At 50.6% G+C, this 18,371-nt stretch overlaps 1 protein-coding gene across 10 annotated transcripts in view; it reads right to left on the reverse strand.

Moving 5' to 3' along the window:
* Positions 1-18,371, reverse strand: part of EML1 (EMAP like 1) — a 162,635-nt gene that overhangs the window by 103,029 nt on the left and 41,235 nt on the right. For 3 of the 10 annotated variants that reach the window (XM_079129480.1, XM_079129486.1, XM_079129488.1), the window contains exon 1: positions 12,441-12,601. The exons of 6 other annotated variants lie outside the window; for them this stretch is intronic. In XM_079129480.1, the coding sequence (XP_078985606.1) occupies positions 12,441-12,507 (67 nt within the window). In that variant the 5' untranslated portion in view covers positions 12,508-12,601. Of the gene's footprint in view, positions 1-12,440; positions 12,602-18,371 lie in introns of those variants that run through there. One more of the 10 variants, XM_079129484.1, reaches the window with a different exon arrangement.

Consider the following 18,371-nt stretch of genomic DNA (forward strand, 5'->3'; position numbering starts at 1 on the left):
GCCAACTTTGGCACAGACACCCAGGACCCGTGACCGCTGCAAGTCCATATGCTCTGGCTTCATCTCCAAGAACCAGAGGCTGGCTGCCCATGAACGCAGGCCACTTATTACTGTGCAACACAGTAATAAGAAACGCTTGGGTAAGTCCGAAAAGCGCTCCGGACCCAGAAGTTCTCTCTGACAGTCATCATAACACAGGCAGCAGGGCCCTTGCATGACTCCAGCATTAGATGTTTTCATTCAGCCAGCATCCAGTGAACCCACGCTGCAAGCCAGGCAGCCAGCAGAGCTGATAAAAGAGGCAAAACAAAAAGGCAGCTCAGGTGCCAGCCCTCAAGGAGCGTCCCAGCTGATGGTGGAAATGAAGGCACTCCTGGCCAGCCACAATACAAGATGGGACAGGACAGGACCAGACGAAGCCAGCATTGTTGGAAATAGGAGAGACAAGCAACTCAAGATCAGGGAAGATTTCACCTGGGGGGCAGGCTGAAGCTGGGTCCCAAGGTGTGGACACATTTCAATAGCAGACAGGAGGGGTCAAGAGGACGAGGCACAACCACAGAGCCAACGGACATTCTTGGCACACAGTACACAGAGGGATCCAACATGGATGGATCCTAAGTGTCACAACAAGAACAGTCAAGCTAGCTGCAACCACCAGGATAGCACTAAGGGGACCCTCCCTGCTAAATTCTAACATCTACATCCCAGACACAACATGCTGGGTCTCTCGAGTTTCCCCTACAGACCCTACTGGACCCCTCTCTGTCCTCTGTGCTTGAGCTGTGCCAAAAGCCCTCCCCAGGGTGTGCCCACTGGGGCACAGTCCCAACAGATGGGAAGAGAGAGGAGACTGAGGTCAGCTCTGGATTCCCCAGCTTCTCCACATGGGGCCACTGTGGTTGGCTGGGCACAGCTCCTATCTGAAGGTCCTGTCCTCAGAGCCCTGAATCTGGTCTGGTAACTGGTAGCTGCTCCCCCACTAGAATTGTACCTTCTGCACTAGTCACAGGCACTAGTCCAGCCCTGCAGCTCAGCACACCCCGCCCCCAGCCTTTCTAACAGCCTCTTTATTAAATGCCCCTAAAACTACCTAAGACCGAGCTACGGCTGCTTCTGCTGGACTCTGGAAGCACCTCGTGCAGGGCTCAGGACTCCACCCATTATGCCAGCTGAGGATCCCAAGGCCAGGAAAGAACAAGCAACTGATTTAAGTCCAGTCATTTCAGCAAATGCTAAACCAGGACTGGAACCCAGATGTGCCTTGTCTCCAAAGCCCAGGATCCCAACTCCTGAGAAATAATTTGTGGTAGATTACAGAGAATCCTGAAAGGAATGCACATAATCTTTTTGTGCTAATTCTCAAGAATTACTTATCCATTTTGGACATGTGCAGCTTCTGCTGCTTATCTTTTTAAATGGTCCTGCAAATGAGAGGCTCCAATCAGATGCTCATGTCAGTGAATTGTGCCCAATGTGCAAAAACAATCTCAAAGAAAAAGAACTCAGAGATATTCCAGGACTCCAGTCCAGATCCTGCCCAGATCCTGGGTCCTGCATCTGCTGTTTCCTTTCTTAGATCCTTAGCTCGTGGAGAGAGAATGCGTGTTACTGGTGATGAGAAGGCATATGTCGTGGGAGTTCTGTAGCAAACACATGCCCCTCACCACTTCTCTACGCCACTCTGAAATCTCACTCCAGCTCCCGCCCACCCCCACCCCCGGAGCCCAGTTCCTGGCCACCACTCGGCCTGCCAAGAGCAGCTTTTCTGGCTTAGATGGTGGGGAGGCGTGTCAGGCTTGGGGCCCGGGCCGGTGCTCCACACTGCCCTGCTGGAGCGTGGCCTCACTCTGGCCCTGGCTCCGGGGAAAGAGATGTTTTTACTGCTCTGATTCCAGAGGCGAGATGCCTACCCTGCACAGGCTGGGCGGGGCTGCAGCAGTGCCCGTGGGCACCAAGTGGGGACAGGGCATTAGTCATTCTGACACCCGAATGCACAGGGCCTTGAACTTGTAGCCAGACGTTGTCCAACCTGGGATTCTGGGACTTCTTGACACTACTGTTTTTACCGAGGGTTCTGGGAGTGAAGTAAGCCACTGGCAAAAAGACGACCACTTGCAAGTGACACTTACAGAAGACCCTGAGCAAGAAGAGGGTTTGGGCTGGGATGACAGGCGGAGACGGTCAGTCGGCGTCGGGAACACACTCAACGCCTGAGGCTGCACCCCAAGACTGGGCAGGGTGCCAACCTGCACGCTGTGTGCTTCACCACAAGTCCATGTTTTCCTCTAGCAGAGGGAAGCAAGAAAGTAAGTAAATAGGAGGTTAAAGAAAAACTGAAGGAACAACTCTGCCGGCAGTCATAGGAGGGCTCGTCGACAGAGGCTGCTGCGCGACTCCTGGCCCCCGTGGTTTGGCGCCGGGGCTCTCCCCAGCGACCTCGGGCAGCATGGCCAGCGCTCACCCCTAGGCCACACCGGCCAGAACCTGAAAGCTTCCTGAGCAGGCGGTGACCAGACGGACACCCCCGTTTAGTATTCCACTGTGGGTGGCTGGATCCCAGGGCACTGGGTCAGCGACACAGGTAGCTGTGGCATCCAGGTCCGCCCACGTCCTGGGGTTGTATTCCAGGGGCTAAACTCTGTGGGACTTGGAGCAATTCAGACAAATGAGGTTTCCATAGTGAAGAGTGTCCAAGTGCGACCCGAAAGCAACCAGTGACCACAACTGCTTGGTCCATTTCCTGTTGCAAGAACAGCACCACAGACCATGCCTGTGATGACAGGAGGTCCACTCAGGCTCTGTCTGGAGGTCTGAGGTGAAGGCCATCTAGAGGTGGCCTTCCTGTGGGGTCCTGAGGTGACACAGAATATCACATGGTGGGCCAGAGACAGAGACCAGTGTGCCCTTGTGCTCCCTCTCCTTACACAGCCAGGAGGTTCAACCAGGGTCTCCTCCTATGGCCTTACCTGACCATAGTTGCCTCCGAAAGGCCTCACCCCAAACACCCCAGTGGTTACCTGTCAACACAAGACCCTTGGGGCACAGGCCAAACCACATCCAAGGCACAGCAACAGAGAAGCTTGCTCCAGACTCCCCAGGGGTGACAGGCAATCAAACCAGCGATATGCCCAGATGCCAAGGGCAGACTGAAGACCCTCCACCCCCTCTCATGTCCACAATCATTCCCATCTGTGGACCCCTCAGCCTTCACCAAACATGACTGAGCACCTGGAGTGTCCCAGACTCAGGACCCGGAACGCGTGGGTTCACATCCCTGCTCTGAAGTGCACCAGCCACCGGCAGCACAGTACTAACAACTCCTCCACGGCCACGACAGAGGCCATGATGGTGCCCACTGTGAAGGGCAAAGCCAGGACTGGGTGAGGGCACATCGGCAGGGTCCCCTCTGCCGCAAGACACATGCATGCACACACACACTCACATGCTCACTCACAATGCCTGGCGATGGGAGATAGAGATGAAAGTGACATGGTGCCTACTTTCAAAAAGCACAGCTCTGGCTGGCTGGGAAATAACTGTGGTGTTACATACAATTAAGTAAAAGAGGCAATGTGAAAGGTATCTTTACATAATTAAATTGTATCAACTAGATAAAAGATCAGTCTCGAGAAAGGCAAAGAAATTACACACCAAGTCAAATTCTAGTCTTTGAGAGCATGAGCTGTGGACAGTCCCGCTTCACCGCTTTCTAGGGGCTGGTCTGGGAAGCTGCAATGGACGACATTGTTATCACACTCCAAGGATCCCCAAGGAGTGGCCGCCCAGCTTCATGCACGGGATGGGTGGGCAACACAAGTGACTCTGCAGGATGAGGGTCTCAGGAGGTCCCTCCCCGAGGTTTCCAGGACGCTTCCCTCTCTAAGGATCTCACCATGTTCATGTCTACAGTTGGAGCTAAAATATTTAATAATACTGCAGCACAAGGAAGCCCTGACTCCATTCAATCATTTCTTAACTGGAGCATATTTTTCTAAGAATGTAAGATTCTTGTTACGTAACTTTTTGGGGGCGATTTAAGTCAAATCCTTTTTACTGTTAAAAGCGCTGGGTTTGCCAAGAACGACTTCATTGTGTCAATTACTTTGGCTTAAAATAATGTGTGCTAAGACTGTCAAACCACCAAACGCTTTCCCCAAATGTTTCTACTTAGTGATTCAAGTGACAGCGTCCAGCTAGAGACACTGTGTACTGATGGCACGGGAGAGTCCTGAGGCGTCAGGCCAGCCCTAGTCAGCCTGCACACAGGTGGGGCTTAGCCTTGGGGATCGCCGGCCTGGAATGCCTTCCCTCCCGAGAGCCCGGGTCTACCGGTTCTCTGATGAGGAGAGAGCTAGGTGTCTCATGCATCCCGAGTGCAGGTGCACGTACGTGCAAGCAGATGTAATGTGCATGACCTGCCATACACAAACACACATGATGTCAAGATGTCAAGGAAGTGGGGGGAGAGCTTTTCCTCTGCACACTGAGCTAGTGTGTGCATGTGAGGAGTCCCTGGAAGATAAATTAGTCCATCTCTGAGTTGACTCAGTGGACATTCACCAGGAAGCCCACCACAGGCCTGGCACTGCCAAGGGGTTAAGGCCCAAAGATGAACCCAAGAAACAGCACAGAAGGAGCTTAGTCTAAAGCAGGACACCTGACCCCACTGCAGGGCTGAGGCCCTGGCAGGTGAGCAAGCCCCAAAGGGCCAGGAGCCACAGGCCACACCTGGAAGGACCTTGAGTGCTAAAGGGGGAAAGGGGCAAGCTGAAGGCATTGGATCGGATCTGCCAGGAGGAACGCTTGGGGTCAACCTCTCCTTAGTTGAGCCCAGCCATGCCTACAGGTTCAACTTCTGTCTGTGCTGACGGCTGGCAAATGCCTGTCAGTTCCAGCCCAGATGCCTCCCAGGCTCCAGGGTCTGCACCCAAGGCCTGCTCAGCACCTCAGTTTCATGTCCAACAGGCCCATAATCCTATCTCTCACTCGCCTGGCCTCTGGTCTGGCTGGAGAAGCCCAGGTCTGGGGTTGTCCTTGGTGCCTCCTCGTCCTAAGCCAAGTCCAGGTGATGTTGCCTGCAGGTATCTCCTGAACCTTGCTCTCACCCCTCCCATGTAATTACCAAGGCTCTCCTCGGTCACAGCCTGCCTTCCATCTCCACGTGGCTGGGTCTTCCAGCCTACTCTCCCCACTGAAGGGACAGATTTCAAAACTGAAAATCTAACCAGATGGAGACTTGAACCTGTAGCTGCAGCTACTCGGGAGGATGAGGTAGAAGGATCGTTTGAACCCAGGAGTTCAAGGCTACCCTGGCAACATAGCAAGGCCCGGTTCCTCCCCCATACACACACACACACACACAAACACCCTGAAACTCTGGTCCAGTCACCCATGCCTCAACATCGTCCCCTACACTCTCCCTGCTCCAAGCAACAAGAGCAAACTCCTTAGCATGGTTTCAAAGTCCCATGCCATCTCCTGCCACACAGCAAGCCACCTGGCTTTGTTTTCCTTCACCACATGAGACCATCTTTCAGTTCCCAAAAGGTTCTTTCCACCCAGGGAGGCTTTCTGCAAGCTTCCCTGGGTCTGGAACGTCCTCCCCCAGCCCTCACCTACCTGCCTGGAGCAAGAGGCTGGAGGATGGCCCGCTTTGCCTTCCTGGGGAAGCAGCCCAGACAAAGCCCCAGGCCAAGGCCTACGGCACCCCACCATGGCTCCCCAGACTGCTCAGCACGCCTATCCCTGTTGGCATAAATAACTGTGAGCACTAGAGGCAGAAAGACTAGCCCAGGGCCACTACTGCCAACAAATCAACCCTGGATGAGGACTGCTGGGGCCCTAGCTAAAGCAGGAGGGACGGATGGTCAGATGTTTGCAGAGCAGAATCCACTGAGCTAAGAGGTGAGGTGGGGGAAGAAGAGCCCACTGTTTCTAGCAGAGACCACATTTTTAGCTCTGGTAATTGCCTCAACCCATTGTGGGTATTCACTAAAAATGGGGCAGAATCTGCCAAGGGACCTGAAGGCCTCCTGATGCACACCTGCCTACCACCTCCAGCCTGTGTCTTGACCTGTGCTGCCCACCGTCCAGCAAGGCTGTCAGTGCATGACTGCCCACCCAGAGGCATGTGTGGAGTGAAGGGCCACGCCTCCAAAGAGGATCCACGCCCAGGGGTGGGCATCACTCGGCGTGGCCTCTGGTTCCCCTCCCTCTGACAGTACAGCGTTCCTCCTAGGGGGCCACGGTCATCCCACTGTAGGCAGCTCCACGTGCCGTGTCCTGCCCTTGGGCACCCCGCACTCTGCAGGTCAGATATGCCCCACCAGCGGGGGTGGGAGGGGGGGCACTAAGACAGTTGAAGTATTTTTCAGAGGCTGGCAGGATAATAAGCCACCGCACTCTCACACACGGGTCCTCTGCAAACACGGGGTTCCCACCCCGCCGGCGTTTCCCATTACCAGAGCCGAAGAGAACGGAAGTGGAAGTGTGTCTACCTAACTCTTAATTAAACAGCAAGCCCAGTACTTTACGGAAAACCCCTTTCAAAAGAGCTGTTTCTTAAAAGCAAACCACAGAGGATGGCACTTGCTCCTGCCCAGGACTGAAGTCCCCCCCACCCCGGGGCTTCAGGCAACTGTCAAAGATCCAGGGAGCCACGGGGCGACCACACAGCAGCTGAGTTCACAGCGGGCTTTTTCTTTTTTACTAGCAATGTTTCCACAGGTATTTAAAACATTTTGTTAATACTAGAACCTCTCTGTGAATAAGCCAGGGCTTTAAAGATGAATAATAATTTTTCCCCAAGAGGAAGCAGCACAAAATACCACTGCTCCCAGAGCCTGGGAGGCTGCCTGGCCCTAAGAGCTCAGCCCACCGCACGTCCCCGACACACTCCTGGCTTTATGGGTCGCAGCACTAGACACCAAGAAGTCGATTCTCTCTTCTCCACCCTCCACCCAACCAAATGCTTACTTTTTAAGAGAATATATGAAAAGGCTTATACTATCCCAGATATTAACAATAGCCAATTAATAAGCACTTTTTAAACAGAGTTTTGTGCATTTTCCACCAAGACATGTGGGTTTGTTTGTAATGTCATAAACGCTTGTGGTTTGGCTATAAAATAAATTCCTTGCTGGGCGGAGAGCTGAGTGCGCCAATTAGCAATTCTCGCTTAGCATGGTGCTTGCTTTGCACTTTCCCATGGAGGCATTTCCTTTTGATTGTGCTACCACAGAATGCCTAAGTCAGTACTCTGTCACCACGTGAGAATGCAAAAGAGGTCTGAACACACTTCACGTCGCGGAGTCCAGAGTACGCCCTCACAGGAGTCCCTGGATCCTGGGTGAAATCCAAGTATTTGCCAACTTGAAAATTCTATCATTGTCACAGTTAAGAGAATGCCACCAACACCATAGATGTCAGGAGATGTCTAGGATGATTAAATAAGTGACTCTCAATTCCCACAACAGAATGACGAAAATTAAAGCAATCTTCCATTTCCAAGCTAGAGGAAACTAACTGCAGGCATTCAAAAGATTATTAGAGTGACTTCGAAATGTGCCGGGCAGGTCCTGTGGGTTGGCCTGAGTGCCTCCTAAGGAGCAGCCCCTGTGGGGAAAAGCCATGTGAGGGATGAGGGGACACCCTCCTACAGGCTCTGGAGGGATCTAAGGTCGCTCAAGACACCTCCCCAGGCACGGAGGAGAACAGGCAGCGAGCCAGGACCAAATCCTTCGATGATGATCAACTTCCACGTTGTTGTAACGCCAATGTATTTTCCGAGTCCTGGGATTCTTCATAGACGATGATTACTGTCTTTATGACAGAGATGATATTGGGTTTAATCTGATAGGGCTCTGCCTGCTGGAGGACACTCCCCACCCCCTCTTTCTCTCTCTCTCTCTCTCTCACACACACACACACAAACACAGAGCTACTAAAAGCAAGAAAAGAAAGGACTCGGCCACAGTACATGTAAAACAGATAAGAACTTTAGGTGAACATCAGCAAGCGGTGATAAGGGCATGTGGCCAGCAAAGGAGCTAATATCATCTTAGGCTGCATTATGAGAAGGACAGACTTGAGAGTAGAGGAGTGGGATAGTGCTCTGCTCTGAATACCACATACAGTCGCCTCAAATTTGAAAAGGGACACAGACAAAATGGAACAGGTGGTGAGGAGGTAGACCTGGATGATTAAGGGTCTAAAATTGAGGAATTTTTTTAATGGTTTTGTTTAGCCAAAAGAAGGCTTGAGAAGGAACCATAAGGAGTGTCTTCCAACAGTGACACCCCAGTAACACAGAAGGCGATGAAAACTCTTCTCTCCAGAACCACAGGGAAAACTGGGTGCCAAATTTTGACTGCATGTCAGAATCTACAGTCTAAATATTGAAAGAAGGAATGCACTGTGCAGGGAGGTAGTGAGTTCCCGAGTCACCGGCCACCCACTGGCTCAACGAGCCGAGGGGCAGGAGGGCGCAGGAAACGAGGCTCCACCCAGCCAGAGCAGCTTCCCTCTCCATGCCAGCCAGCCGTGTCCCCGGGTCATCTACTCTGAAGAAACTGCTCAAAGGCCCAAGACAGTGAAGCCCAAGATGAGACCACCCACTCCGTCCCGTGAAACCCGTGGTGAGGATGAGCAGGGGCATGCACTGGAGCACGGGGCCAGGTGTGATGGTCCAGGTATCCCAAGGACACAGAAATGGAGCAGCAACATTTGTTCTTTGCCCTCACTTCTTCCCCTCTGTCCTCAAATCCCTTAATTCCTATTCTTTTACCAGCAAGGTGTCATAGAAAGAGCTAGATATTTAGATTTCAAAAATTCAGGTCAGTTCCTCAAAATGTTAAAACAATTGACCATGGAACCCAGCAATTCCACTCCTAGGTATCAGCCCCAAACAAACCTGTGTCACTCAAGATGTGTCTGTGTGTAATCTCAGCAGCTTGGGAGACTGAGGCAGGAGGACTGCAAGTTCAAGCCAGCCTCAGCAACTTAGTGAGGCCCTGAACAACTTAGTGAGACACTGTCTCTAAATAAAATATAAAAATGGGCTGGGAATGTGGCCCAGTGGTTAAGTGCCCTGGGTTTGATCCCTGGTACCAAAAAGGGGGGTGGGGGGAGATGTGTGTCTGTGACTGGGATGGAGAGGGAGGAGGAGGGCAACACAGGAAACTCCGGGGAATGAAATCCACCAGACTTCGCCGAGTCCGTGTGCGTCTACCACGATGGACAGCTTTTACATAGGATTATAATGCACTAATTAAAATAATAATAATAGATCTGAGCAGGCCTGTCAGGGGGAGGGAAAAGGGAATGAGATGAACCAAATTGTGTTCAAGGAAGAATACAGCATCAGGAATACCACTATGATGTACACTCATAAGGCAACAGTAAAAGATGTGTGTGAATCTCACAGAGGCGTCATTCATAATAGAGTGCGTGGAAAACCCCAAATGTGCATCAACCTTGAAGGAACAGACAGTAGGCACATCCACAGGACGAGACTTCACATGGCCATAAAAAGGAATGGCACAATGACACCACAGCTTGGCACAGAAAGAAGCCAGGCACCAGAGCCTGAACAGCTTTCAGCTATGAGAAACGACCAGAATTGAAGAGACGGAAAGCAGATGAGCAGCTACAGGGGCTAGAGGGCCAGAGGGTGCCAGGCCTCTCTTGGGGCAACAAGAGTCTTCTAACATTAGAGGACCCGGACGAGAATACAAAATGGTGTTCCTCAAGAGGGTGAGCTAATCCTGGGTCCGCAAATAGCTCCGCAGAACTATCATTTGCACAAACAATCCAAAGGTTCAGACCATTACCCAAGGCCTAGTGTGTGGCCTTTTAAAGTTCCCAAGTCAATGTGTGCCTCAGTTTCCCCAGGAGGAGGATGGTAATGCTACTACCTCACAGGGAGGCTCTAAAGAAAACCTGGAGTGACAGATGGTGTTTTCCAAACCACAAATTGGCTTACAAAGCACAACTATTGTCCACTTTTCAAATTACTGCAGTTTTTCTTACAGCATTAAAAAGAAGTTTGTGATTTCCAGCTCATACTACAGATTTTAAATACCTTGAAGAAGAAGCAATGCACACGTTTTCTACTTTAATAAGAGATGATTCCTGAAAGATAAAACTGGGCAGCCTCTTCAGCAGGCCAGAGACTGCCCAAGTTTACATTCAGCAGCCACAACAAATTAAGCAGGAGAGAGAACAAGAAAAAGAGCAAATGGGGAAGATGGAAATTTCACTCATTAGAACAACATTTCCCTCTTTCTCCCTTCTCACTTATGCATTCTTTTGTCTTTATCTCACTATGAGAGTCTTGCAGATAATAAGAGTGGATTGCATTTTCTGAAGCTAATATAGTATAATGATGACTTCTGAGTCTCGAGTTCCTGTCACTATTAAAACCATGAAGCACACTCGACATATGAAAATGTAGGAGTTCACATATTATCCCATGTGGCCTTGCCATTGTAATGTAAATCCACTTTTAAAAGAATTTTTTTTCCAAAGTAGCTAATGAAATATCCAAATGTTTAATTTAGTTCTTGGTGAAATGGTGTTTCTGTGGTGCACGGCTTTAATTGAATCAACATAGTAATTAACTGAATTGTATTCATTTATATTTTCACTTGATGGGAGCCTCTTAAAATGAATATTTTCACATCAAAACATCTATTGCCTAAGATGTCATCAGTTAAACATGCATTTCTGCCCCAAAGGCTACTCTTGCCTTCAACTTTATTCATAAAGCAACCCTTCCCACAAAAATACAGAGCTAATAAGAACTTTAAAATAAAAAAGTCATCCAACAAGATTTAATATTGATCTTATTGTTTGATTATAAAGTGATTTTTCTTTTTTTAAGCTGGTTTAAAAACACATCAGGTCTAAAAACAAGCTTAAGAGCTGGCTTTTACTTTCTTCTAGACATAGTTACCAGTAAAATACCATACCAATATCTCCAGGCTGGCAATTAACAGGAAAAGGCAGAAAACCAAAACATTCATGAATATTTGTGTAAGCCAACTTCATGACTGAATTTCTATTTAAGAACCATATGACCAGACTCCCGAACAACTGCTCAAATAAAAATATCTACAGTCATTTTCGTATCCAAGTCAAACTGTCAGTGATACTGCCCACATACTAATTTCTGAAAGGCTCTATGCCTGGAAGTCATTTCATGTAATTTTCAACCACATGCCTTTTACAACTAAGGCACAGAAAATTCTACCATAAACATGTACCTTGGAGATCAAAAATAGCAATTCGGGTATGATCAATCATAAGTCAATTAAGGAAATTACTCAAAATATTAACTGAAGAGTGCATTCAACCCACTGGCACCCCGTGACTCTACTATAAAGATTTCAGTGGCAACGGAGTACCAAACCCATTCTACCCCGCCCATATGAAAATCACAAGCTGCAAAACCGTCAGAGTACACACTGCCTTGAAAAAGATGATAAATTTCACCAGAGAGAGAGAGAGAGAGAGAGAGAGAGAGAGAGAGAAAAGAAACTCAGTATAGAGGATGAATCAACACACTTGCTACTCTCTATTGCTACAGTGATACCTCTTGTTTGCAAACAGGTGTTAGGTCTCCCTAAACCACAGTTACAATGCAAAATCTCTCTAGTTGCTCCAGACTCTAGAATTGAAAATTATCCCGACTGCCTTTAAGCATATCCTATAAAACACATTTTTTCCTTTAACAAACTTTTGGGGACCCTCTGATGAAGCAATAACCCCAACATGTAAAAGATTGGTGGTAAACTTTTGTGCATGAATTATCACACATCATGTTCTGATAAAATATGCAGCGTGCTGTGAAAATCTCTTTCAACCCCGCCAGTGAGACTAGAACTCTTTCAAGCATGCAGGATTTTACATTTTTTTTTAAAAAGATGCCCTAAGCATAGGTATGAACATTTCCTTCTTGTAAAAATTGCAACAAACAAAAAACTATTATCCCGTACGCCAAATAAGACGCTGCACTCTTCAGCCAGGTCCCCCGTCTTTGCATTGAAAAGCTCTGGGCTGCAAGAAACGGTGGGATGTGGAGCGGCCCCGGCGGACTCCGGGTCCCCCTGCAGCACACCGCGCATCCTCGGCGTCGCGCGGGTGGCTCGGGGTCTGACCGCCCAGCGCGGCGTGCGGGACGCCGCGCGCCGGGGAGCCGGGCGGCGGCGCGGCTGCCGGTCCGCGGGCCGGGCCCGGCCGGGCCGGGCCGCCGGCCTCCCCGCCGCCTCCCGCGCTTCCCGCCGGGGTCCGCGCGCCGGCCGCCGGCGCGGGGCCCGGGGCGAGCGCGGCCCCGCGGCCCCAGCACAATGCGCCGGCGGCGGCGGGAGCGGAGCCTGCCGCGCGGCCTCCCGGCGCCGGGCCTGGCCCGCGCGCCGCCGCCCGCCGCCGCCCCTCACCGTTGCAGAACTGGAGCAGCGAGGACGTGTCGTACAGGCTGCTGTAGCTCGAGAAGCCGTCCTCCATGCTGAGGCCGCGGGCCGCGCCCGCTCCCGGCCGGCCGCCGCTCACCCACACACTGAGCCGAGCCGCGCCGCGGCGGCGCTGGCGCTGGGGCCGGCCCTGCTGTGGCGGCGGCTGCCGCCGGTCACCATGGCAACCGGCCCGCCGCCGCCGCCCGCGCCGCCCGCCAGGGGGCGCCTCGGCGGCGCGGGGACGTGGCGGGCGGGGCGGGCGCCTCCCGGCCCGGCCCTGCAGCGGCCGGCGGCCTCGCGGGGACAAAGGGCGAGGCCGCGAGTAGGGGTGCGGGGACCCCTGCCCACCCTCGGCGACGCGCAGCCCCCGCGCCCGCGCGCAGCTCCAGGACCGAGCACGGACAACGGGCCGGCGCGTCTCGGCCTCCCCACCGCCGGGCGCCTCCCCGGGCCACGTCCAGCCCCGCGCCCCTCTCCGCACGTTTTCCCGCCGCTGCGGGCCCTGCCTGGGCGAGGACCGCGCGCCGCTGCAGCGCTGCCGCCGCTTCCCACCCGGAGGGCGGTCCGGCCGGACTGAAAAGCCCCTCGTCCTGCCGCTGCGCCCGGCGGCGCCGGGGTCACAGTCCTGTCCCATCACAGCCTCGAGCCGCATTCGTTCACTCACGGAGAGGCCGAGGGAGGACAAACTAACCTGGCAGGAGAAAAGCGCAAATCCGCGAGTTTGCAACTTTTCCATCCCGTGTAAATGCGAGGTTAACCATCTGAGCAAACTACCCATGGCCAGAAGTAAACAAAAATGCGGCACGAGCAAGTGAGGAAGCTCTAACTCCTAACCGACTGGGTCCAGAAGAAACAGAGTAACGTTTACACCCCTGTTGCACAATCTCATTGAGTTTCGTGTACAAAACTAAAGTTTTAGGTATTAACTTGTACAGGCTGAATACAGCAGGTGACATATGAGCTATCGTTAAGAAACTTTTGGGCCTCCCTGCATTCGAAGGCCTATCTTTCTTGAAGCCAGAGTAGACATCAATAAATGGCAGGGTGAGGGACCGGGTCTGTCATTCTGTGTGTGGCACGTTTAGTTTAGGGGGAGCCAGAGCTGCTGTTAGATACTACAGGCAAAGAGGGATGTTTGAGGCCTGATCTCTGTCCTACTTAGGGGGACCTAGAACTAGGAACAAGTATTGTTGAATTCATAGAGGACAGAGGCTGAAGGGCCCAGGTGGATGAGGGACAGTGGGCAGGACATGCTAGGCATGCTGCAGGAAAGAGGACAGGCCAGGAGGCCTGGCCTGATGGGAACTGGTGGCCCATGTTGCAGACATTTGCGGAATGAGATTGGACTGAGGGATAGGGGCCAGGGGAGAGCATCCCAAGAGCCAGAGGGGACTAAACAAGTCCCTGCAGGAGATTGAGGGATACGTGGAGGTTTTCATGGGTGCACATGCTGATGAGAATGGGGTTGGGAGCTGAGTCTGTGTGTGACCTGGACACCTGGGGTCAGGGTCTGTTGCTAGGGCAGCCCAGGTTGTCTTTAGTGTTCCAGAAATAAGGCACTGAGGACCCAGACAGAAGAAGCCAGGTGGGCCTGAGGGACAGACTGGGACAGCAAAACCTCCAGTAAGGAGTGCCCTGTGGCAGCTGGAGAGAATGGTCTCTAGGAGTCCTTGGCAAAGAGTTGCTAATGAATTCTCAGAAGAAGGGAGTGGACAATCAGGGGAGCTGAGGCAAAGCCTTGGCAAGGGGGACAGAAGGAAATTCCAAAGGAGCAGTTGGGAGAGGCCAGAAGCTCGCTGGAGGATGGGATGCAGGAAGCTGAGAGCACAGACAGCTTCCGGGGGTGGGTGCTTGACTGGGTCCTCTGCAGAAGGCCAGGGAGGATGCAACTGGGAAAAGGCCCTTCTTCTGGTGACAGAGGACTCCCAGGTGACCTGGAGCATCTCAGGGAGGCAGTGAGAATGGAAACCGGGTTGCTGGACACCACGGGGAAGACACATGTACCCGTATGTTGGAGGATGTCGGTAGGGAAAGGAAATGAGGGTCCAAGATGGTTGGCAAAAGGGCAAGCAAAGGTTCCCTTTGTCCCCTGCATTTCTAAGAGGCAGGTGCTATGCAGAGGAAGCTTCCAAAGGGTGGCATGGAGCACAGATGGCCATCCCAAGTTTGCCCTCCTGTTTTCTCATCCACTGCCCTTCCCCTCTCCAGTGCCCATCTCCACACTCTCTGCTCCACCTGCAATCTAAAGCCTCAGGATCCAGGGGAGGGTTGGCATCAGCCAGGCGTGGCATTTCTGAACTAGGAAAGAAATGTTAACCATGAGTACATGATTAAAAGTTGATTGTCTTTAGGAATGTTTGTGTCCCTGACCTCCAACGGTAAAAGAATACTAGTTGGTTGCCAGAGCTGAGGTTTGGGAGTAAAGAAAATTCAGAATTGGGAAAGGAGAAATCTGTTTCAAAGTTCAGCTGCAAATTTGAGCTGGAGATTTTCTTAGAAGATATTAATTCCACTAGAATGGAATTACAAGGAACACAATAAAGAACTCAGTCCACTTGCTTTTGAGTCAATCAAGATCATTATTACACTCAATCTAGGGTGTCAAACTGCCCTATTTTCCCCAAAATGATAAAATCTTAGGCTAAAAAAAAATTTAGAACCATTATAAGGATATTAACATTAAGTCAATTAGGTCTAACCTATACAACACTAAAAAAAGGGATTCAAGTAGGAAGTTCAAGAAAAATCTCTGAAAATTTAATTAATAATGTGTGATATTTGTGCCCAAATATTTTAATAGACTGTGATTCCATATCATTTTAAGATAATCTGTGGCCTACACCCAGAAAATGTTGTCATTGTAATAAATGATGTACACTCTCCAGGACAATGTAACCATAGTGTGCAGTGGAATTAATAACAGCATGTGTATGATGTGTGGAAAAGAGAAAGGGAGGGAGGAGCTCTGTAGCCTTTATTCAGAGAGCAGCAATAAAAAAATTTCTCAGAAATGTGAAGCCTTGCACACTATTGTTTAGTGGGACAGGCCTCCAAAAAGAGTCACACAGTGCCAGGCGCCAGGCTTGGGACTGAAGGTGCAGCTTAGAAAACATGGAGACTTCCCAATGGCAGATGGCCATGAACTCAGGTTATAGGGTTGTAATCAGCACCTTAACAATGAAATAGAAAATGCCACTTCTGGGTGTGTCCTCCCAAGATCCGAAAGCAGAGACTTCATAGATACATGCACACCCGTGTTCACGGCAGCATCGTTCACAGGGGCCGAAAGTAGGAGTAACCCAAGCTCATGCTGAGGGATGACAGGATAAGCACCAGGGTGGGGAGCCGGACGACGGACTGTCATTCCACTTTTAAAACAGAGGGCATTTGGACACAGGCGATGATACAGAGGAACCTTGAGGACATGGTGCCGAGTGAAAGAAGTCTGTTCCAAAGGGACAAACGCTATAGAACTCCACTTCCATCAAGTTCCTAGAGCAGACAAATTCATAGAGATGGAAAATAGCAGGGTGGGTGTGGGGGCTTAGGGGAGGTAGGATGGGGGGACAGTTTCAGTTTGGGATGATGGGAAAGGTCTGGAGATGGATGGTGGCAATGGTGGGCCACCAAGGTGGATCTGCCAATGCTTCAGAGCTGTTCACTTAAAAATGGGTACACCGGTCAATTTTTTGTTCCCTATATGTTACCACAACTTTAAAAAATGAAATGGACTAGAAAATTTGGTATGGAACAAATATTTTTACTTGGATCAATGGGTCTTTCCTTTAAATGCAGCTATGTGTGCTGAGTTACAACGGGTAAAGCATATTCCTTCTGGTAACATTCAGACATATACTGATCCTACAAGCAGATACATAATTACAAATTGTAAGTGCTATGAAACAAAAATGGAAGGATTCCAGATGGTTCTGGAGGATCTGAATTGGCTTGAGGAGGAAATTGAGGGACCAGAGCTGTAGAAGGGAGCACTGAGCTAGGGAAGGCTGCTCCTGGCAGATGAAGGCACCTGAGGAGCCCAGGACTTCACTGTGACGGACACAGCCTGCTCATAGGAGGGCTCGAAGATCCTATTGGGGGCTGTGCTTTCGCTCCAAGAACAAAAAACGGTTGACCTTCAGTTAGTGTTATGGGCTGAATCCTGTTCCTCCAAATTCCTGGGCTGAAGTGCTAACCCTCAGACCTCAGAAGGTAACCTATTTGGACATGGGGTCTTTACAGAGGCAATCAGGTCAAAATGAGGTCATTACACTGGGACCTAATCTAATGTGACAGGCATCCTTATAAGAAGGGGAAATGTGGACACAGACAGTTCCCCACAGAAGAAAGATGATGGCCTGGCAGAAGATGGCATCTACAAGCCAGGAGGGTGGCCTGGACCTGGTCCTTCCCTTGCAGCCTCAGAGGAACCAACCTTGCCTATACCACCTTGATCTTGGACTTCCAGCCTCCAGAGAAGTAGCAAGTGCCTGTTGTTTGACTGCCTGGTTTGTGGTCTTTTGCTGTGGGAGTTATAGCACGTCAATGCTGTTGGCATAGAGTCTCAAAGCCAGGAGCTGGCAATGCCACCCTTCATTACTGACACTGAAACATGAACTAGAGGGTTGGGGTCGTGGCTCAATGGTAGAGCACTTGCCTAGCACGTGTGAGGTCCTGGGTTCGATCCTCAGCACCACATAAAATAAAATAAAGGTATTGTGTCCACCTACAACTAAAACAAAGTTTTTTTAAAAAAAATATGAAATATACCTTCTTATGATGAAATCATCACTCCGTACAGGGAGAGATAATCACCGATTCTTAGCACTGATAAGGAACATTAAACCCCATGGTGTCCCACCTGCCTGCCAACATGACTGTCGTTTCTACAGCATCCCTGACAAGTGGTCACTAAGCCCCTCTCACAAGTTGAAGAACTCCAATGATTAAATAGATGGCTGCTTATTTTTAGCCCGAGTAGCCCTTGCAAAGCATCCTTCGCGGGTCCTACTTCTGTCTGGCCAATTTGATCTCCCTCTGTCCTGGTTCAAGTCTTCATCTATTCTGAAATATTGCAATAACAGTCCAGGGACTGATCCCCCCAGCTCAGCTTCACTACTCTAGGGTTAACTTGCCCAGAGAGACAAGTCACTTGATGTCATTTCATTCTCTGTTGCCTACCGTTAAGGGCAAACATCTTGGCACAGACTTTGTCCTGCTCCAAAGGCCATCTTTGGCATCCAACTGCCCTGTCACACCATGCCATCAGCAAACTTCGGCTCTCAGACATACCATGTGCTTGAATACTTTGGACCTCAGCCAGCACTGTTCCCCAGTCCTGAGTGCTGGCCTTCCCTGCCCACCAGCACCAAGGCTGCCTAGTCAGGAGGGCTTTAATGGACCTCTGTAGGCCCAAGCAAATCTACCCCTTACAATTCCTTTCCATATCCCTCATGTCAATCCACCTTGACCTGTGGGACACCGTATGTGTCCATCTCTCCCAGGAGATCACATGCCTCTAATACCCATCATGCCTGCCACAATGTGGAATCTAACTGACAGGGATCAAAATGCTGCTGAATGAATGAATGAACTCTCCCGACAAAATTGGCCGCCCATTACACATGACAGACTTCCAAAAACTTGGAAGGCAGCCCTCATGTCTGCAGAGTAACACCATTTCCTCCCTGTCCATCATGTGACCACTTTGAGACCCCCTCATCTGCCCAGATGCACATCCCACCTCACCAAGTCAACTTTCCCCTGCATCCTGGAACCCATAACTGCACACAGCAACCCCAGAGGACTCTGACCTGGTGGTACTTCCCTTTAGAACCTTGAATATTATAATTCTATTGATGTATCCAAAGTTTATATTGATTTTTTTTGAGCAGCCAGGATGTGGGCTATTGTTTCACA

The sequence above is a fragment of the Sciurus vulgaris genome (genome assembly GCF_902686455.1).
Source record: "Sciurus vulgaris genome assembly, chromosome: 2".
Lineage (NCBI taxonomy): Eukaryota > Metazoa > Chordata > Mammalia > Rodentia > Sciuridae > Sciurus > Sciurus vulgaris.